The 24144-nt window shown below is 31.2% G+C and overlaps 1 protein-coding gene across 1 annotated transcript; it reads right to left on the bottom strand.

The window, feature by feature from the left end:
• Positions 1 to 1927: 1927 nt before the first annotated feature.
• LOC132716505 (uncharacterized) lies at positions 1928 to 24108 on the bottom strand. The gene is made up of 15 exons (XM_060699798.1): positions 24040 to 24108; positions 23187 to 23276; positions 21124 to 21231; positions 20298 to 20382; positions 18871 to 18932; positions 17404 to 17457; positions 14240 to 14326; positions 13663 to 13701; positions 9499 to 9581; positions 9213 to 9292; positions 8736 to 8951; positions 8190 to 8471; positions 7735 to 7841; positions 4112 to 4158; positions 1928 to 2629 (listed from the first exon to the last, which is right to left on the bottom strand). The coding sequence occupies exons 1-15, from the start codon at positions 24106 to 24108 to the stop codon at positions 2560 to 2562; spliced, it is 1479 nt and encodes a 492-aa protein (XP_060555781.1). The 3' UTR covers positions 1928 to 2559.
• Positions 24109 to 24144: the final 36 nt, after the last annotated feature.

The raw sequence follows: 24144 nt of genomic DNA, 5'->3' as shown, positions 1-24144 counted from the left end.
CCTTTTCTTACTGCTACGGAGGTCTTCCTCTACCAGTAAAGCTGAAAGGTTGCCATTACACGCCATATGACCTTTACCTTGTTGGTGCGACGTCAGATTCAACCAAAAACACTCTTTACATAAAATACTTTTGGGCATATGAAACGCAACGATTTGCGAACTTTTTGCACTTTTAGAATTCTATAGAGTTAATTTTACTTTCGAACATGAAATTGTTATGGTGCTAGTATACCTGTTTTTTGCTAATAACAAATAATTCCGTTCATTTTAAGCGAAGACTATTTTCTTTTTCATTCAAATGTAATGCAGCGAACATTATTTTTTCAACAAGTTGCTATGTATATGAATAAAGCTAAATGATATTGAGCATACAGAAAAGTATTTTTATAGCCATCAGTTATTTACGCCATTTAAAGAGTTTTATATGCATTTGAATATCAATTTAGTTTTATTTCTTTAACATTTTCATTAAAATTATTGTCGAATTTTAATCTATAACATGTGTAATTTTGAATGAGCTTGATATTGCAATTTGTTTTCTAATATTTAAGAATGAAAAAAAAAGGAAAATGTTATGGAATGATATTTTTTAACATACAATTTCATGTCATTGATAAAATATGTTTAAATAAACTTTCTAAAATAAGCATTCGATAGAACAAAAATTATTAAAAAGTTATTCGTGAATTGTTATCAAATATTCTTGTTAAAAATTTATTTCGTTAATTCTAATTGTTTTTTATACTTACCGTTCGAGGGTCTGCAATCTGCTATTAAAGAAATGCATCCGAATAAATACAAATAAACAAACGATCGAATTCGAAACACATTCATGTTTTAATATAACAATTATTTAAGCAAATAAATAAACTGTTTCATTCCGCATTGACGAAAAACGATTGAAAACTAACACTAACTTCTTTTTTAATTCCGAAATATTCAACACCATTAATTTACCAGTATGCTTAACATAACTTGATCATCACGACTTTTAATGCGAAACAAATAATCATTAATTATGACAGTATTTACATTAATAGTAGATCTATATTTTTTGTATGAATCATTTATGTAAAAAAATATCAAGCGTCCAATCACTTGTGAAGGTCGTCCCTAAAAATATCACGGTACAGATATCGCCTGTCACGAATAGAAGTTAGTACTAGTTAGCTTGCTAAACTTTTCTAAGGTACATGCGCTAAAGTTAAATGGCTATTGCCTATTGTTTTTATTTTGATTTAGTTTTTTTGTTTAATCAATGATTATTCATTCATAACAAGATTTACATTTTTAAGTAGTGTATCTTAATTGACTTTATAGTAGGTCTATAAAAAGCTATAAAATGTCACATGATAAATATTGTAATCATCATCATCATCATCATCATCATCATCATCATCATCATCATCATCATCATCATCATCATCATTACCTCATTATATCACCAAGTACATATTGATATTGAATAAAGCATTATATTATATTATATTATCATCAGTATAATAATCAATAATATTATTATTTTATTTATTTATTATATTTATTTATTTATTTATTTATTTTTTTTTTATTTATTTATTATCATTATCATTATTATTGTTGTTGTTAGCATCGTTGTGCTTCGTCTTTGTCGTTATAGAGTATTCAAATAAAGGTTCTGTAACCAATTAAGTCGTCCACGAAATTCTTTATTTTTTTTAGCAATTTCATTCGGTAATTCTTTATTCCTCTGTGGGAAAATACGAGATTTGAAAAGTTTCGTAGGCGGGATTTGACGAAAATATTTTACAACGTGTCAATAAAATGACACCGGTGCATGAATTACTATTTCATTCCTTAATTCACTGTAAATCTCTCAATTTAAATGTATCACGTGCACGCCAGTAAATCTTGTTTGTATCATTTAAAGGCAAAAAGAAAAATCAACTATAGTTTAACATTTTATAACGTAACTTCAACGAATTACAAATTGATGTAATAAAATACAATTAAATAAAAAAAACAACAACAGCAAAAAGGCATAATAAAAACAGCACAACTCGTTTTAGAACATAGAAATTATTACATGGTACAAGTAAAAAAAAAATGGCAGTTTGACAGATACATTTCATTGACACAAAAACAGAATTAAGTCATTATAATTGTCAGCTTTCAATTATATTATTGCCTAATAGTATATCAATTCTATCAAGAGATTTTACAACGTGTAAATATAATGACACCGGTTGAAAAAGAATACTCTTTGATCAAAACAGTGAGTTAGATTTTACGGCGAGTGATCATGAAAACCAACAAAAACTCTATGAAACGCCATTACCGTTAAACACAAAGAATGGAAACAGTAAAGTAGTTCTTATCCACATATAGAATATGAAAGTGAAAAAAAAACAAGACGGGCAATTTTAAAAAAAGACGTAGTTCTTACAATATTAAGATGTACACAGTTGAGACAAATTATTTTGGCTTCGAAAAACAGTTAGATGACTAGTTAATAGGAATAATATTGTTTAAACGTAACAAAATGCCAACACTTCGCTAGGAAGAATTGATAAACTGTGACTAGTAAAAAGCAGGCGAATACTTAAAAGTACTCTTTTCCGCGACAGGAAGTTTGTCTCCGCCCCATGGTCTGAAAAATAATAAAATTAACGCATTTACAATTAAAAAATTCAGTGGATACACAAATAAGAATTTTAGCTTTTTCTTCAGCATCTTTCAAATATATTCGCTTTTGTTTCAAACAATATATGAAATTTTAAGAAAAATATCGATAAATCAAAACAATCTTTTTAACATTGCAATATTGTTTTCGTTCTTACACTCAGAGCCATTTTAATGATTAAAAGATTTATGTTTTATAAATGTGTTCAAATGGAAGTTCTAGCGCTAAAATAAACTAAATTTCCTTTCTACATTTTTTTTAATTATGTGCATCCTAAATAATATGAATCAGTGTACATGTATGACAAAAAGTACTAGTCTGAGTGTAAAATATACTGTAAAAGAATGGCTCATTCTATTAATAAATAGTATTATATAGATATTTGAAATTCCTCCGAATATAGGTATACAACTGGTTGTTTTTGGGCGTTTATACTTCCCGCGCCTACCTATAGAGACATGATCGATTACTATATCCGATCACTAAAACATCTTACAAGTAGAAACATAGAATACTAAATAATAAAACAGTAAACAAATCTGTCAATTTTGATATAAATCGTGACATCTGCATTACTGTTTTTCGCTATAGTGATGAACGGAAGTAATTGACATTTAAAGCCGTAACAAAATTGTACGGTAATATGCCGGAACGACACCTACATTTTCCGGTCAAAAAAATAACGAGCTAAATATTGAGCGTAATTATTAAATTATCAAATCAAATGACAATCAAAACTGGCGTAAGATGATTTTGATATTTAGGTGATTCTTTTTCCTTTTTAAGTCAGTGCAACCTTTTTAGATTAAAAAACAACAACAGCATGTTTTTGGATTGGTAATAGGCCATCCAGTTTTTATACCGCCCACATCAAAACTGTTATCAATTTATATGACAAATTTTAACTTCACATGGTTTGCACCTGACAAAGTATATATAAAATAAGTATAAAAAGGTCGGGACGCGAATGTATTTAATTTCGCACATAATTATATATGCATTTTGACGATGCAGGTAATGTGAAATGCTTTTTGTGGAGATTTAATCTTAAAGGAACTCCACTGAGGTGCAACACAAACATAAACTTTGAATCCTTACATAAATCAGCTGATGTACAAAAATTAACAACAGAAAAAAATGCAAATGTCAATTTAGAAATATTCTTAGAAATTAATTGAAAATCGTATTCCTGTGCTAATTTATTCTAAGCCCGATCTGAATAAAAGACGGTGCAAGGTTTTTTTAATTTTTCACAATTAGAGTAACTATTCTGGAAAAATGGAAAGAGAAAATGATCTGAAATTTTGCATACAAGATTTTGGTCTAGAGGGACATTAATCGCAAAAATAATTTCTAGTCCCTTCATGTAAAAATGTAAAAAAAAAACCTCATTGGAGTCCTTGTAAAACATGACTTTGTTTTATATAAACAGTATACGATGAAGCTTACTTGTAATACATGCGCGGTGCACCTTTAATATTTACTGACTGGAATACCTGAAAACAAAATATAAAAAATACATAACTATATCTAAGAAGCGTAAATAAAGCTAGAAAATGTCTAAAATCTTCTTTTCTTTACCTCTACAAAGCAAACTATTTACTTTATTTTCGTAATTTGGCAGTCAAGTCTAATCAACCTAACTTTGTTTCCGCGCTTTTTTATGCATTCAAATGTATTGATAATGTTAAATGTGTCTTCATTAATGAATTATCTATATGAATAGGATATTTACATCATTTGCTCGTTATTTTATCCCAAAAAAACAACAACTGCATTTTGACAATACACTTGACCTCTAGGTTCATTTCAACAAAATATTGACACTTTATGCCAAAACCTATTATAAACCTATAATTGATTACCTATATTTCCAAGAAGGATACTTCAATCTATATAGCTAATAAATTATTAAAGTTTAAAGGTCGAGTCTATATGCATTTTTAAAAAGAAACATCGTCGATAATATAATCTTTTTTTCATACAGATATCTACATTTAATATAAATCACAAACGGATGTAAATTTGGCGTCACATTAAAAATTCCGTCATCAAGTTTGATCCCATTTGCATTTTTTAAGAAGACAACTTAAAAACATTCGCGCTGTCTTTGTCAATCCTCATTTAAAACCAATGCATTTCATGTCAACATTTAAACATTTAATATAATTTTAACATGCCAAAAATATTCTACGCGCGTGAATGAAATATTTCATCTAATTAAGACATTAACCTACATATTAAAAAGTTATGAAAGTGATTACATTTATTAATAATTATTTATAATTATGTATATAGAAAGACAGTTACAGTTATTGAACAGTGAGTTTTATTATCCCCAGTTTCTTGTTTATATTCGATTCTGTTAATCGATCATACATGGACAAGACCAGTGGTGAATGAATAAAATAGCTATAAACAATATTCAATGTAATGACTGACAATCTGGACGGATAAACACGTCAACATTGTTAACATCATTGTAATTAGTATCGACATTCAACATAAGACCCATAGGCAAGTTATTCACCTGCCGTATTTTAGCCCGTGTTTAGTAAAGGTATCAACGATGGCCAGTAAATCAATTATTTGCGCAGTTACAATACCATCAAGGTATTGCATAAAAGACTCTTACTGGGTTAAATATGGTGGCTGATTTGGAATGCTTCTGTGTTTCGTGTTGTCGCAAGCGACAGAACGACAAAACGTCAAATGGCGCGTTGTCAGACTTTCGTCTTGTCGTCCTGTCGCTAACGATGCAAACCAAACGGCTCGTTGTCGTGCGGCATGGTGTCGCGATGTCACATTGTCGCTCGGCTCAATTCGAAGGATTGGCTTATGAGCCAAGCAACAGGGCGACATCGCGACAAAGCACCACACGACAACGCGCCGTTTGGCGTGCTTCGCTTGAGACAGGACGACAAGACAAAAAGGCGATAACGATATAGGTTGTGTTGTCGCTATCGACAACGCAACGCGCAAAGTGTACCAAATCAGCCACCATAGTTGAATGCTCGCTTTTTAAGTTCTTTAAAAGCACCTTAATCTTCAGAAATCCATATCTTTTATTTTTTAGAAACGTCAAACATGTGTTTAAGGTATTAGCACCCTAATGCATTACCTCCGCTTTGAAGAGTATTCAAATAGGCTAGAACTACTGTTAACTACATTGAAAATGAGGGCCATGGGTTCAATCCCCAGAAGGGTCAACTTTTTTTTTCTTTCTTTTTTTCTTTTAACATTATTTATGTATCTCTCATGTCCCATTTGGAAAGAAAAAAGTGTTTAATTTTGATTTTTTAATTTATATAGGTAATTTATTGGCTAATTTATGCTAAATCTAGTAATAAATATGGTACCTGATATTTTCAAAGTGTAATATAATCAAAACTAGACGGTAAAAGTATTTCATATTTTACAAGATCAACCAATATACTTTTTAAAAATTTAGGGAAACTTTGTAAACAGGCACTCATTTGGGTAAATTTTAAGAATTTTTTTAAATTAGGCTAAGTAGAAAAATGGTCAGACACGTGGTAAAAATGGGTGGGGTAGGGTAACATTTTTATACAGATTTCATAAATTTTAAATAGAAACCATAATTTTGCTTATTTGGATTGTTAGCTGAATGGTACTATTTGTTTCTTACCAAAAATTAATGGGAAAACATTTTTCATTAGAATGTTATTGCAGATTATTTAAAGGTTCCTACTTTCTAAAAAAGGGCCCTCATAACATCCTAGCTTGAGTTCAGAAAAGTGGCCATAACTTGATTTCCGTACGGTAAACTTTGTTTAAATTTTGCATACAGGTGTACTTTAAGGTATACATCTGACTTACGATGTCAATTTTTTAGTTCCTGATAGTGCCCATTAGGGTCCTAATACCTTAAAATGTTTTAATAATGGTTTAAGAGCATGTTAAATGTTTAACAGATAAAGAAAGTAGCATTGACACAGAGCAATGTGTCGAAAAATAGCTCAATGTAAACAAAGTAGTATTTTGACTTCCATACAGAAATGTAATTCACAATAATTATACCAGTTACAGGAACAGAAGCAAATGTTAGTTAATCCATATGACAAATGAGTAATGTTTTGGAAATTGTAACAAGATACCGAAATTTAAATATAAGTTAACATGAGTTACTTCATATAAATAAAGGTGGCAGAGTGACAGAGACTTTATCTATGTCATTTGTTTTTTATCGGTGTTTCATACATGTATAATTTATGTATCGATAGCAGGATAGGCTTGTACTGAAACAGAATTATGTATGAAATATTTCATTCACGATGAGGATATTTTGACATGTTTTTAATATTCATAAGGTTCAAATGTTGACACGGGTGATGTGATACTAAAAGACATGTGACAAGCACAACACAATTGTTTTGTGTTGTCCTTTTCAAAAAATAAATGTGATCAAATTAGTTTAAGGCACTAAATATGCTTCAGAAATCCACATTTTTTAATTCTTTAGAAATGTCAAACATGTGTTTAATAATGTTCTAATAATGGATTAAGAGCATGTTAGATGTGTAATTACTGAAGAATGTAACGCTAAATGTGAAGTAATTTGTCATAAAAGTAGCTAAATGTAAACAAATTTATTTCGTATTTAGACTTCCGTACAAAATACTAATTCACTATTATTATACTACATGTAATTGCAAACAGATAAAAAGAAGCTAAAGATAATTCGTGTGTATTTTTAAAACTGTAACAATAAACCAAAAATAAAAAGTTTTTGATAAATAAAAAGCATGAGGCTTACTGGGCCTTTAACGGAAATGTTAATGTAACGCCAACGTTAAATCTGTTTGTGAATCAGATATCTGCAAATGTCTGGATGAACATAAGGTATCTGCGTGTTGGTATAATTATGACAGTCTTTCAAAGACTCGCTAAGTAAATCGAAATGAATAAATACACATTTTCAAAAATTGTATAAAGATTCAAAACTATCTCCAAAAGTGTTTGTTAATCTAATCACATAAAACAAACAAAAGTTACATAGAATGCAGGAATGCGAAGAGGGAATGAGTAAATTTAAAAACATGACTACTTACAGGAATGACATAATCATTTGGCGTCTCGATCAAGATTTTCTTTCTTATGGGGAGTTTCGGAGGCTTATCCGCAATGTTGTCAACTGCGCTCTTTAAAGTTGCTCTTTCTGAATCATATGTCATTATCAATTTTATTCTCATTCAATGTAAACAATGCATGTCTTTTAACAGATATACAGGGAAATGTGAATTTATTCTTTGTAATTTTATTAACACTTATGTTACTGTCAGTATTTATATGTTTTACGTATAAAGATGTTTAAAGGAAGGGTTTGTTCATGTGTTTACCGAATACCATAACATTGTGTAACTGATTGATAAAACTGTAATGAAAATATGTTTCAAAATTCTTCAATCTATAATTATCTGTATATTGTTGATCAAAAACTCCAAAATTAGATTTTATAAGAAAATTGATAAAACACAATAAAGTGCATGTTAGAAAAAATACTCACCCTTTTCTGTAAGAAAATGAGGTATTTGAGAAAACGCAGCTGGAGTCGCGTTTACCTTTTCAGGAGACCCACCACGAATTGTAGAAAGTGCTGAAACCCTGCCTGTAACAGGCGCCGTCACTGGTCGGGCTAGCGTCCCTCCAGGTGTTTTTGTTGCAGACGATCCTTGTGCGTTTGGACAAGGTGTTGAATGATATCTTGCAAAACGCTCTCCAGGTCGTACCAAAGCAGACTGAGCACGTTTTCTTATATTTTCATAACGTTTCTGTTTCTCTAATTGTTCTGTATATTTAAAATATATAAAACATGTACATATAAAATTGAAATCGTATGCCTTTTATAAAAAAAATGCTGAATGCTGAACATAGTAAGTTTAATAAAGAGAAAACGAGTTTTAAGTATTTTGAAAATGAATTAAAGAAGAACAACTATGATAGAACTAGATTAATGAAGTTATTTTCCGTCAGAGCTCACGTTGCTTAAAATATCAAGCACATTTTCTAACCAGTACTTTATTTTGTAAGGAATACGTTCGAACAATTTTACCGAAAAAGTCATGAGCTGAACTTGGTCGGGAGACGAATTTTCTTATAGCATTTCCATAATCAGTTCGACGTTTTAAAGACATTCTGTTATTGGCTGCCATGTTTGTCGTTCCACAGCGGAAGATTTCAGAAGAATTTGATTGCTGGCTTGTTCGGGACGTACATGTTGTAGGTCGACTTCCATGGTCCGTCACTGTCGGCTCCTTATGGCTACTCTCTGAAAACAAAAAACGGTTTTATACCGATATTTTGTAAGTTTCATCAATTTAAACATTGGAAACAGACATGATGAGAATATGTTGAAAGATATAATCTGTTTTAATTAGATGGAAAGTACATAAGCTAGATGGGTAGCTTCTTCACGTTAAAGAATGAGGGATTAGAACCTACAGTGGTGAGGGACAACATGACAAGTGGTTTAAAGTCAACGGCTACAGACCCCCTGTGAAAATATAGCAACATATAAGTTGTTACTTACCCAACTGTTTCTTTGTCGGTTTATCTGGAGTGAGATGTATAGTAGTAACTGTGTGTGGAACACTTAGCGGAAATAAAAATCTGTAACGAAACAAAAACCAGTCGGTGTTGGCTAAATGTCAACATAAGATTCAAACTATCATTGTTAACAAAATGAAATAATGAAATGCGCCATCAGCTTATTTCCTCTACCTAAGGTTTAAAATCAAATTAAATCATAGAATGAAAATAAGCACTAATTTACACTTATACTAGTATAATTAGAGAAAGAAATGATAATGACTTACTTATCATAGAATTCTAGTATACATGGATGAACGAAACTATTACAAGTTAGATAAGTCTCCGCCTCCTGACATAAACGTACAGCCTGTAAAATATCATATATGTGCTAAAGTATTACATAAAGAAAGGGGCATATGAACTGGAAAATTGCTAAGTCGGAGAGATTTTAGCGGGGAAAAATAAGAAAAAGGACATACTATATATGAGTGTCCAATGTATTCTTCCTATAATTACGCCCTCTCTGTATTTTTCCTATTTTCTGTATCCTTTCTGTATTCCTTTCTACTCAAATAATTGCATTTATATTTGGTTTTATGTTTTGATCATTGAAATGCACATTTTATTTCATGTGAATTTGACTTGCATTCAAATGAACAATACTTCATAAATCATTTATTTTATCCTTGTTAATACGTATTTGTTATAATTACATATTTATTTTACATTCATTTCATGATAAATTCGTACCCTGACATAAACATCTACATTATGTAATATATGGTGTACCTAAACTAAAATTAAAAATTTGTCAGGAAAGGTAATGTTTTAAAGGATGCCCCTGGCAAACACCAAATTTAAAGGGAAACATTTAAGATTCGTGATACTTAACCAAGTGGCATCCAGATGAAGGTTTTTAAATTGTATGGTTCAGATGACTTTGTTCAAAACAAATACGATGATCTACTCCGCAATTCATGATTTTACAATAAACCTTTAAAATGTCTAAATATAACTGAAAGAAAAGTGATTCAAAAGCATGTAACGATGTCAGCAATGACTTTTACCGTTGAAGCAGAAATGATAGATAGCTGTAAATGCTTATAAAGTATTAGTAGGTGTACTACAATATAAAACGGTGTTAACATTTAATATGATGGATAGATATTTGAACCATTCAAAAATATAACAATAATTTGTTTATATTTTTTACAATCCTAACATGATACAAAACTTCCTATCTGTCAAATATTACACTAAATAACATCGTTAAAACTGATTTTAACATGATATACGGTCATCCGGGATCATTAACAATGTTCATTAACATTGCTATAAATATCTGTGTGCTTCTTTTCGGAGAAACAAGAATAAATGAATAAGAAAAATGAAGTTACATGGCGTTTGCAAAGCTATGTCAAGAAACGAAACTTTTATAATATTTATCTACTTAAAGTAAATCAATGCCTATTAAATATATCAATTAACTAACTCTTTACATACGTCGGTGGTTCTACTCAGGTGCCCGTTCGTGCCTGAAATAATGCACGGAAGGGCACCTGAGGTCTTCCTCCACCAATAAAGCTGGAACGTCGCGATATGACCTATACTGTTTCGATGTGACGTAAAACCCAAAACAAACAAACTCTTTACATGATTTCAAATACGGTCCATGATATCTTAAAGCTTAACTAGGAAACAAAATTAGATAAAATAACATAGATAAAACTATTCAATAAAATTAAACATTTAAGGTATTTTCCTATTTAAGTCTCACAAATACGCTATTTTTTCTTTGCTATACTTTTACACTGTCAGCGTGATTTTGCAATTTTGATTATCGCTGAAAGAAATATTCCTGTTATGATAGTTATATATAACAATTGGATTATCTCACAAACACACCACTCCATGTTCTGTAAACTATATATCTAAAGATTGTTTGATCTAATGATCTCAGAAAAATAAGAGACTTTGCCTAGATAATAAAGTGATATGGGTGAAAGGTTAGTATTTGGAATGAATTGACAATGTATGTAATATGAACAAACTATAAAATGGATTTGTGCAAATACTAGTATTAAAAATACACCATTTGCTTATTTCTTTAAAACTTTTTAAACTGTACCAGACAAATGGTTAAAGATATACTATGCTCAAATTTGATATTTGAAAATATTGATAATTGCTACACAGTCTTTTTGTAAATGTAAAATAAACATGTTTTAAGAAAGATCTCTTAGACTAAAATGGCTGACGACTGAAAATGCACAAAAAAGACAGAGAACGCATTCAAGTTAAACCCAAAGATTTATCTACGATACAAAGGTATTCTATCATAGATGTGAAATTTAAACCGAACTAGTAACATTTGGTTAAGTCTCTCTTTTTCAAAATATAGCTTACATACAAAAACAAGAACAGAACATGCTGTGGGAAGTAAAGAAACGACTGTCACGCAACAACCAAAATGCTGAGACCATGCAAATTCTTACATTATGTGTAACAAATCAACACATGTTATTACTACTACTGATCAATAGATAAACAGTTGTAATGATATGATATGATTGTTTTGAATAAATATTTTACAAATAATGCATAAAAAGCCTTTACCATAGATTAAAGAGAAGGAAAAAATATTTACAAAGAAAAAGAGTAGTGCATGCTGTTACAAGTAGAAAGAAAATAGTTCGACTGTAGTAATAATATTCTTTGATCCTTGAAAAAAAGTCAACCTACTCTACAAAGAAATTCCAATTCCCTTTTGCCATAGATGTGATAAATTATGCATGCATTTTAAAAAGAATACAAAAAAGTATCTAAAGGAAGAAACCATGCTGGTTGAATTAATTAGACAAAAGGTTAGTTATAGAACAGAAATAAGAAATCTAATTTGAACTACTTATTTATCTGTGTCCAATATTTAGGGTACTACATTATTACCTTTAGTCGCAATATCTCATACGCCTTTTGTCGCTTTGTTTCACCACGAAACTGTATTTTACAATTGAAAACCAAGTAAAATAATAACCGGGCCACATCATTAACTTAAATTAGTCTATTTAAAACGACATAAGCGTTCAATTTCTAGTTTGAACATGTAACTCAAATTTAATGATGGTGTAAAAAGACATGTTAAAAACAAAGCAAAGGACTGTGAGTCTGCTTTTTGTTATTTATTGATACTTTGTGTCACACAAAATGAAGGTTTTAAAAAATTGTGGGTTTCTTTTAAAAGTACATCAAATTAAAACGTGATCAATTAAATATGTTTTAGTGAAGACAAATTACCATAAAACCATAGTACTTAAGAGTCAGCACAAAATAAAAATATATATAATGTAATTGTGATACTAGGATTCGATATGATAAACAAAATTTTATTGCATGAAATGCATCTACAAATAGGAGCAATGGCCCTTTTATTGCATTCGTTTATAAGTTATTTCGGTGCATCCGTTCGAAGGGGGAACATTTTAAGGGCACTTATAGTTTGTTTTTTTTGTTTTTTTTTTTTTTTCAAAGCAATATGATGTTTTATTTTTTTACTTTTGTGACAGAGTGTAATTACTTTTGTTTTATTTCTAACAATGATGATTGTGACTAGAGTAAAGAGTGTGCATGATATTTCACTTTGAACTGAAATTTTTGCTAGCAATGTTTTCTTTTAATGAAACTGTCCTTTGTTTCATATACATGTATTGTATCTGTTTTTATTTGTCCTATCTGATATTTATCACCTAAAGAAGGCCATATTTTATTAGGTGAATAAAAGATATGTGTCTTATAAAGATATTATACTGTAAACGTGTAACGTAGGACACAAAACACAAAATTAACTAATATGTTGCAGGCTTCGTGTGATTTCTCATGTTCATGGACGGCAGTATGCAGTCCATGCCCCCTAGCACCGACCAGCAGAACTCACAATATTAACTTTAGTTATGTTTTTAGAAACATTTGTAGATGTTAAAATAGACATCTATACTGCGATAACAGTGCGTTTGGTTTGGAGGATAAGCATGTAAATGATTGCAGTGACCAGTGCTTTTTAAGCAAAGCAAGCAAACGGTTTATATTCTGCACTCGATTCTGGTTAGACAAATAAAAATGATGCTGGTTTTTGCTGCAGCTGAAATACCAGCGCAAGCAAACATAATCATGACTCCTAGAACAATTTCACTTTAAAAAAATAATCCGTTTATAGCTTTGTATAACACTTTAATTATGTTACTAGGTTTACTTCTGCATGTGAAGCTCTTTTTTATTGTAATGGCAAATGTTTCGTGTAGGGATATTTCGGGAGTTAATGTGTAATAAGTGAAATTCTCAGTAATCAAACATTTCTTTATACTGTAAACGTATCAGCATATGATTAAGGGAAGCTCTATGGACAATTTCGTGTCTTAGGATAAAGGTTATTTGGGATGGTTTGTGACAAATACCTTTCCGAAAAACCCATATTGCTCGTTCTCGTCAGTTACCTAGACATGAAATCTTGTAAAATCAGTTTTCATATTATATTAAATCTCGTTAAATGATACAATAATATCAAAGGGTATAAAGCTATATTGGACTGTCTGTAGTTGATATCAAATATTTGTTTGTATCTTGAAAATAACCTCTAAAGAAAGATAGTTTCCAAAGCATTTGATAAAGTGAGTGCTCCTTGCACGAAATCACCGCTTAATTTACCAAGGAAGCGAGTGAGTATTTAGCAAACGTTTCTTTCTGTATTATGTGATAATTATGTGTAATGAAACTAGAACTAAACTACGTCTATAAGAATATGAAAACAATTTTACAGTTTAGTTTTTGTTATATTATTTGATCTTTATTCCCTTTGAATGGTGATCGGTCACAATTACACATATTATGCTTTTTGTTGATGCAAAGATAAAAATATTTTTCTCAAATGAAATTTTTGGTAAACCATATACAACAAAAGCACCAATCAAAAGAACTTTGTTTCAATTTGAATTATGTTTGATTCCATGCATTTGTATATACATTTAAACTTACCAAAGGCTTTGTAAAAGATGCTTTTAGCATTGTCGCACAAACATGGTCTTTGTCCAACTTGACTGCTGTCTCCAAGTCTTTTAATCCCTGTCAATGAACACATTTATAAACATTTATGTTACATTACTACAGCATTAATTTATTAAAAATATATATATGAAAAAATCTAAAAATGAATTCAAAAGCGAATTGCATTCATTTTCTCTATGTGATTACTTGATTTTACAAACATTGTTTCATTCTGTTTCAGGGATAAGATTCAATCGTATCGTGATCCGTAAGTTTAATCAATGCTGCTGGAAACACTACAGTCATGAAGGGGAATACCATTTCCCTCCCTCTTAAGTTCCTTCCACGAAGCAAAATGAATTTATATAATAAACTATTCACCGTACATAAAAGAGGTTGATACTGCAAAGGTTACAGTTTACAAGCAAGATAGACAATACTCTGCCAAGTTTGAGTCTAAAGAGATGTTTAAAGCAACCCAGTAATTTTGTCCTATAACCAAACAGTTTGGTCCTGAAACCAATCATTTTGGTCCTGCAACCAATCCATTTGGTCCTATAACCAATCAATTTGGCATGAAACCAAGCAATTTTGTCCTGTAACCAAACAATTTGGTCCTGAAACCAATCAATAAGTTCTTAGTACAATCAATATGATCCTTTAACCAAACAATTTGGTCCTTTAAAAAGGCAATTTGGTCCTGTGACTAAAGAATTAGGTCATGTAGCTAAATAATTTTGTCCTATAACCAAAGAGTTTGGTCCTGAAACCAATCATTTTGGTCCTGCAACCAATCAATTTGATCCTGTAGCTGAACAATTTGGTCCTGAAACCAAGCAATTTGGTCCTGTAATCAAACAAGTTGGTCTTGAAACTATACAATTTTGTCCTGTTACCAAGCAGTTTGGTCTTGTCAAATTGTTCCATGACGGTGATGTAGTTTACGAGAATATTGATGTCTCGTTTCTGTAAAAATAAGTATCCCGTATCCATGATATGTGTTCGGGCTCTCAGCGAAAATTGTATATTATACATACGTATAATCATTATAAGTACAATTCATCAGAAATTTAAAAAGTTATAGTACACGTTTTTCACTTTAGGTACATCAAATCATTGTACGGATGTTTTCATAAATATATCAACTTATGACACTTTGAACTGCATTACGCTATTTTTTCTAAATAATAAATCAAAGACAATTTAATACGCATTACATTTGTTTTGAATATATACATAATTTATATCATTTATAAATAGATAAATTTATATAGTTTAGTATTCCTGTGCAGTTGGAATACACCTCATTCTTCTAATACTTCAGACAAAATGAAGCCAGTATATAGATCATTCATTAAACTGTTGAATAAATATCTTAACAAATGGTTACTCTCTTAACTTCTCACTGGGATAATGATAAATTGATACAGGAGACTTGAGATACAGCACTTGATTTAGAGAAAAATATAACGTCAGCAAAGTTGCTTTTCTTTATTTCCTAAAAATAAACACACTGAATTGTTAAATCTTTTAAAAAATGAAATACATTGTTGTGAACTTATTATTTTATTATATTTTTTATTATTTTAGTTTATTTCAATTATTTGATTTTTATCAAGATGCATAAGTGATGTAATATTTTACGTCACGGTGACGCCTTGTCTGTGTCTGCACATTTATCTATGACAGTGTTTCTATTTGTCATGCTAAAATAGTATTCATTACAATAATTTACCTCGTAAATCAATCATATTCTAAAGAATTAATCAATATGTATTTTCATCCTGTAACATTTATGATGGTCTGGTTGAAGTCGATCATATTGACAATTACGCATGCAAACAGACAGATATATTAAAAGGGAAGTCATTGGGCCAAAATCATAAGTATTTGGCGTCACATACCTATAACATATAAATGTTTCTTGTTGTCTTTCTTTTAAACACATAAATGTCTATGATATTTAAATATAATTTGTATAAAGTTTTCATAAAGATTTGCAACTTTGAAAGTCGAATTTAACTTATTTGAGACTATCTGAAAATTTGTTTTGGTCACCTCATGATACCCCTCAATATATGTTTTTCACATTAAAAAAAAGCATTGTCATTTGAAGATTTAATTTTTTTATTTTATTTAGGAAATATTTTTGTAAGATAAATTAAATAAATGATGTTTTATTGTTTCTTTGAATATGGGACTATTGAATGGAAAACAATTAGACATGTTGTTTAGTAATGCATTAAATGTTAATGACGAAAATTAAAAAAAAAATGCTTTCTTCTCAATTTCCTTTAGAGAGCTTTTTTATAACTAATTAAAAATGTTTATCAATTATTCAGCTATGTAACTAGAAAATGTCACTGTTTTTTTAATAACTGTGTTATTTATAATGACAAATGGGAGCATATCACTTACAAAACTTTCACCTATACAAACGATGTTTTTTATCAAAATGTCAGTATAGTATACATGATTTGAGCCGTGTCACGACAAAACAAACATAATGGGTTTGCGACCAGCATGGATCCAGACCAGCCTGCGCATCCGCGCAGTCTGATCAGGATCCATCCTGTTCGCTTTCAGTTTCTCTACTTGTTATAGGGTTTGTAAGCGAACAGCATGGATCCTGATCAGACTGCGCGGATGCGCAGGCTGGTCTGGATCCATGCTGGTCGCAAACCCATTATGTTGGTTTTGTCATGGCGCGGCTCATTTATTCATTATGTTTAGACCAGGTTGATCCAATCAAATTGAAGTATTAAATTTAATTAGTTTTATAAGCGTGCTAGCTCTCCAATGGACAGATGCCAGCCAATCGTGATCAAAAGAACAGTTTTGTTAGGGCATTGACAATATCACTCAGTTTTAGCCAACCAAATGAAAGTTTTGCAAAATCACTCGAATTGAGGTCAGCTTTATGAAATGCAGCAAAGGAAAAAACAATTTGTACTTTCCTTGTGAATCATCTGCGCTTAAATTATTCAAATTTAAAGGAAGATAACGCGACAACTAAGTCGGTAACTCGATAGCTTTACTGTTATCATTATCTTAGATCATGCCATTTTTTTAATAAATTCCATTTTGTTGTTTTCATTCTGCAGTATGTAACCCTAGCATACGCCTTTAAAGAACAATAAAATATTGTTTTTTACCATCAACTCATCGTCAAATGTGCTTCTCACAAGCGCACGTATACAGTAAACATCCTGAAATATACAACATATCATAGGATAAGAAAAAAAAATTAAGAACATCAAATAGGAATCTCAAAATCATGTAGTATCAAATGCTCCCGATACGTTTTATAAGTGAAACAGTGAAAAAGATACGGTTCGTAAGTGTAACAGTGAAAAATATACGGTTCATAGGTGTAACAATGAAAAAGAAACGGTCGAAAGTGTAACAAAGAAAAATATACGGTTCGAAAGTGTTAGTGAAAAGATACGGTTCGTAAGTATAAAAGTGAATAAAATACGGTTCATAAGTGTAACAGTGAAAAAAGTACGGTTCGTAAGTGTAACACTGAAAAAGATACGATTCATGAGTGTAACAGTGAAAAAGGTACGGTTCATAAGTGTAACAGTGAAAAAGATACGGTGCGTAAGTGGAACAGTGAAAAACAGAAAAAGATACGGTTATTAAGTGTAACAGTGAAAATAATTCGTTTCATTAGTGTAACAGTTGAAAAAGATACGGTTCTTAAGTGTAACAGTGAAAAAGATACGGTTCGTAAGAGGAACAGTAAAAAAGATATGTTTCGTAAGTGTAACAGTGAAAAAGAAATGGTTCATATAGGTAACAATGGAAGGGGTCGATACGGATTATAAATGTAACAGTGAAAAAGATACGGTTCGTAAGTGTAACAGTAAAAAACATACTGTTCATAACTGTTCCATTAAAGGAAGTTACATATATCCCGCTTGTTTTTAATTTACGCGACACATATATCAGTCCCTGACATGTGGTACAAAGGACACATTCGTAACCTTTGCAAGAAAAAAAACTTAAACGATTGAAAAAAATATCTACATGTGATTTATTGGTAAACTTTTTCATTGATTGGTAAACATATGTTCCTACAATTTAATTCAATTATGTTTTATATATGTTTCTTATTTTCGTATTTTACTCACATAGAAACTGTTTCATTTGATGACGTCATCACAATGTCATTACCTAAGACCCGGGTCTTGCTTTTCGTTCATGATTGAAATATTGTTATGGTAAAAATCATTATCAGTTATAATTTACAGACGTTCATCAGTGATTATAGCCTAAATTGTTATCTTCTAAAGGTAGAAACTTAAGTGCGTTAAATCATTTATACTTGAAAGTCCTTTATTTCATTTTCAAACATATTTAAGAAATTTAAAAAAAATGAAATGATGTACTCTATGTACCATGAATATTGCAAAAGCATATCTAAGTACGCTGTAAATTTCTGAAATAGTTTTGCTTACATTTTACTCAATTCTATTTGGCTTAACACCATGTGAACCTTAGAATTTAAAATGATTGTACATATATATAGTTGTATCTCTTTCAAACTTGAATTTTTTTTTTCGAAACTAAAGAGCTATATTTTTATGACAGTTATTGAGATTTAAAGGTATATTTACCGGTGAGTCACTGTCTAAAACTACTGCCTTCTCGGCGTCCTTTAGTGCCAGTTTGTATGATCCTTAAGTATGAAAGAAAATGGTGAAATATAAAAAATATAGTGAAATAAAAAATATATATATTGAAAGATTGTGCCGAGAGATTTAAGCATATATATTCCACGATTGTAGAATGTTTCTGTTATTTGACACACATGACATGAATATTTCAAACAAACATAATAAAATGTTTCTGAAATGCTATTCTCAGTAGGTTTTTAACTGTTTAGCAATGTATTTATGCATGCATCATTAGGTCAAAAGGTCAAGAACCAACATATTTCTTTCATACAGGCATATTGGAATAATTATATTTTTTAATTCAAAAAACAATATTTGTAAACTGTAGGCAGCACGTACCCAAGTGTTAATCAGCAGCATCAGAAGAGCATTAGTCTAGTTTAGTTTAGTTTAGTTTAATTAAGTTTAGTTTAAACATATTTATTTAAGCTCGATTGCGAAACAAGTTCTTGCAACTTATATTAATCATTTCGAGTCCGCTTTCTGGAACCAACAAGTATACTGGTGTCATATAAAGAAACATGATCGTGACCCAAGTAGGACTCGAACCCATGATCCCTTGGTTGAGAGGCAGACATTTTAACCACAAGGCCATCACAACCCTTAATCCAGAAGAGCATTATGGGATAAATTATTCAAATGAAATAACATAAACTCCTGAATCACCATGATATTTAAATAATTGATTTATTAAGATATGCTTTAATAATAATCGGCTTGTTAAATAAACAAAGAGATTAAATCTCGTTCGGTCTGAATTACACAATAAACACATCAAGTTAATCCGATAATCTGCCTTGTTCTACGACCAGGTGCCATAAGACTGGGGTTAATTGATTTTCCGTATCTGTGGGTTATGTTGTTAACACTTTGTCAAGTGTTAACATCAGGTAAATCGTCCTCAGATGACCTATACAGAGTGCTTCACAACGAGATAAAATTTAGATATATTTTTTATTTGATTCTCAGCTTAATGACCTAAAGTGGGCAATGTACCAGGCTTAATGTGAATAAACGTCATTTATATTCCAACGTTCTTATGAACCGTTGCTTTATGGTATTAACGCCTTATATTAATTATGCTGGGAAACCTTATAATGTGTAAATTTAATAAGCAAAATCTAGCAATTCTAAATTATCTAGACACTTTGTTAAAGACTTCCTTACTTTTTTCTTTATAAAAACATAAAAGAATGCAAACAGGAGAAATGAATTTTAAGAAAACAAAAGTTATACAAATAAAAGCTTTCCGACTCTTTCTGTAAAAATACATGACGACGAAAGCGTATATGCTACAAACAAGAGTTATTTATCTTAAGCTACAAACAATAGTTATATACAAAAAGACCAATGCAAAAATGACTAACCGAGTTTGGCATGAGCGAAGGCACGGCGGGCATATATCGGCGTCATCAAACAGGAGTTGGTCAGACATCCGGCAAGACAGCCATTCTGAAAGTTAATAAAGATATGATATACTTATAATAGATGAAATTACAAGAAAGGAATTGCATGCATATTATCTAAACACAGTTTGAGAACCTTTAGTATATATTACTTCGTGATATCATTATATCATTTCAATGGTCATAGTGTAATGTAATGGATTCACGAAGGTGGCACCTTTTAGCTTTCGTAGATTCCATTATTTATTTGGACATGACACTTTGAAAATGCTTGTAAAACTGTTGGCCGCTATGAGGATATATGACATTGTTGATTTATACTAAGCCATCCTGGGCTGTGAATTGACATACATTTGTATATGTTATTGTGTTTATTTGACATATAGGCATATGCTTGCATGCTCGTGCAAGATAGATATTTACAGAATGTACATTTTCAATTGTGATTGTTCAGCTTTTAATAACACTTTTAATATATTCTTGTACACGACAATATTTCGTTCGGTTGTGCAGTTTAAAGTAAACTATATTATGAAGAAAGAAAAAGACTTCATTTCAAAAATATGTTAGTTTGTGCAATATAAAACTATTGTTAATTGATATGATTTAAATACATGTATTACAAATTTGACCTTTTCAGGCCTTGTAGTCCCGTTATATCTCGCGGAAAACCCGGGAACCACGGGAGACCTATGGTATGTGAATCAATATGATGGTCATTAAATATTCATGGACACATCTTTAATGACATGGCCCGTACTAAAAACTCTTCAATAATATCACTTACTTTAGCAATCGAGACGACTTCAATAGTTTTAGAAAACTGTGATACAGCAGCACGGTGGTTGTCTAGGTGTTGGAATGCGACTCCTAAATGAAAATGTAGCTCATAACGCTGAAAAGAAAATTAAAGACTAATCAGAACGCCACGACCTGTTTCCATCAATGTAAACATTGTGTAAACTTAATAACTGAACAACAATATATATTGTTGACGCGCAAATTTCAAATTATCGGAACACCTTGGCTTTTATTCATGATAAACTTATTCGAAGTTTGACGGAAAGGGCCGACAAGATACGGTTGATTTTGAATTCCTTCAATTAACTTTTTTAAGAGTAAATGTATATGGTAGGAACAAATTATCAGTTTTCAGCACACGTCGTTCGCATTATTAATATATAGTCATCAAGTCAAAGCAAATAATAGCAAGAGCATCGATGCACGAGGCTATATGATTTGTACAAGGGGTGGGGGCGTAGCGAAGTGTTTTGATGTTCTTTCTCTTTTGTATCATAGGCAAAAACTAGAAATGTGTCCATAGGACACGGGTGCCCCCACCGCGCCACTGTTCTGTCAATCTTTTTACTAAGTCAAGGGAAATAACTCTACAAATACTGGATAAATCCACAAGCGAAACCCCAGGTGCAAATCTAAATATGCTGAGCAACCTGCCCATAAGGTTTAATGACTATGTCAAATCCTTTTTTGAGTAACTTGCGAACAAGTTGAAAATTGCAAAAAATTTCTAAGTGAAAGGGCCAATAACTCTAAAATACTAAATAAAATCCAGACAAAAGATACCTGGTGCACAATTGCACATGCTGATCAATATTCCTGTAAAGTTACATGACTCTAGGGTCAAATACTTTTTTTGAGTTACATGCGACACATGTTGAAAATTGCAAAATTTTACTAAGTCAAGGGCAATAACTCTGAAAATACTAAAAATATTCAGACGAAAATACCCAGGTGCACAACTACACATGCTGATCAACATTCCTGTAAAGTTTCATGACTCTAGGTCAAATACTTTTTGAGTTACGTGCGACACAAAAGTGAACGGACGGACGGATGGAAGGACGGACGGACAAGGGTAAATCTAAATGCCCGCCACTAACGTGGGGGCACAATAAAAAACACTTGCCCTGTCGTCACAATAAGATTTTCTATCATTATCCCTTTCCCTGTCGTCATGTTAAGTGAACTCAAGAAAAAATGTAGCCAATCAACGACCATGCCCAACAGAATTGAGGTAAATGGAGAGCAACAAGTAACTATAATACCTGCCCTCCAGTTAACTCAATGCGCATTTATAGGTATACGCATTTATTTCTAAAAAAATCTCAACAGGAAGGTCTCCAGACTATTATACAAATATTACTAATTTTATCTTATTCAGTCGGGCAAACATGCGATAACAGAAGCTGTGAAGAGCTCTTTAAGACGACTTATACATGATAACAGCAGCCATGATGAGAAATGTGCGTGTGGGATAGATAATCTGAAAGGGTTGCCTCTTTAAACAAAATTTTATGTTAAGGTTTCGAAACATAAAGAAAAAGCAAAATTTCCTGTCTATACCAAAAGCACTGCATTTCACAGAATGGAAAATTGTTAATCTTTATGATTAAATATACAACGACGAGTATAGTATATTAAGCTAATCAAATTGTCACAGAAAAACGTTGCTTGATTTGGTTTAAAGTCATAACAGCTTTCTTAAGTTCCATAGTGCGACTTTCTCAGTTTTTAGTTTGCTGAAGGAAAAAAAACCCCCCCCTTCCTTGGGGGGCCACTTTTTTATTAAATCAAACCCACATCGGGGGTTGGCATTGTGAATTCCCTCGTGGTAAAGAATTGTCCTAGACCAGGTCTTTAATATAGAATAATTTATAATGATTGCACATTGCAAAGGATTGTTAATATTGTAAATGGGAGAAAAACACATCACAATTGTGACACATCTTACTGGGTAACATCAATCGCAACTTTTCGGCCCTTTCCGTCAGTCTTCGGATAAGGGCTATTGTTGATAATAGCCGAGATGTTCCGATTAAGGTAACTTACGAGCATGAAATAAATTGAAGGCGGTTCGTAGTCGTCTGGAAATCTTTTCAAATCAATCATCCATAACAATTCTTCGTACAAGTCTATAACCTGAAAAAAGATGACAGTGTTAGAAAATATATACTGTGTATTTCACTGCATGAAATGAAAATGGATGCAAGGGGAGCTAATAAATACTGTTACTTAATCAAATTCTTGTTTTATATTACCGCCCTTTACAATATACATGTCTGGGGCCAGTTTCATCCTCTAATTTCTTATTCTAATTTATGAAATTGAATAAATCGAACTATGTCACATGTAACACTGCATGTGTAATCTTACGTCACAACTGTTATGACTAGAGATCTACCGATACGTTAGACATGAATTGAAAAAATGGCTGTCACTCATTATCTTATATTAATACATACAAAATTTAATTAGACACTTAATTCAAGGAATAAGGGCCCTTTTTAAACCGGAATCACTACATCGTTTAATCACTGCAAACATATACAATTAAATTTGTATGGGTTATTGTTACTTCCGATCACTGTATCATATATTGCAAGCTTTAAATAATTCAACTTGTATCATCTGCGATTACAGGAAGTAAATTTTGTTCTTCATAGTGAAGGGGAGATTCCGAAATTTCACCTTTTCGAAAAAGGTCAATTCCGATCAAATAGACCAGTTCTTCTAAATCATAATCTCCATTATTAACTAGACGACTAAGTCACTTAATGAAGGGTTCTAAACGAAAGTGTTCGTCTATATAGTTTTCAATCTTTAGCTGCCGATAAGAAATTTTAATAACCATACATTTACTAAATTTTTTGACAACCAAATTCCATTTGATATTTGAACACACCGTCTCTTGATAGAATGTCAACATTAATTCACGCTTTTCTTTAATCGTGGCAAATTTACAGATGTACATTTATAAATCCCCTTATCAATTTCGAACGATATAAAA

The sequence above is a fragment of the Ruditapes philippinarum genome, unplaced genomic scaffold (genome assembly GCF_026571515.1).
Source record: "Ruditapes philippinarum isolate M1 unplaced genomic scaffold, ASM2657151v2 ctg757_1_1_1_1, whole genome shotgun sequence".
NCBI lineage: Eukaryota > Metazoa > Mollusca > Bivalvia > Venerida > Veneridae > Ruditapes > Ruditapes philippinarum.
The sequence above is the reverse complement of the archived record's forward strand: the minus strand, read 5'-3'. Positions and strand labels throughout refer to the sequence as shown.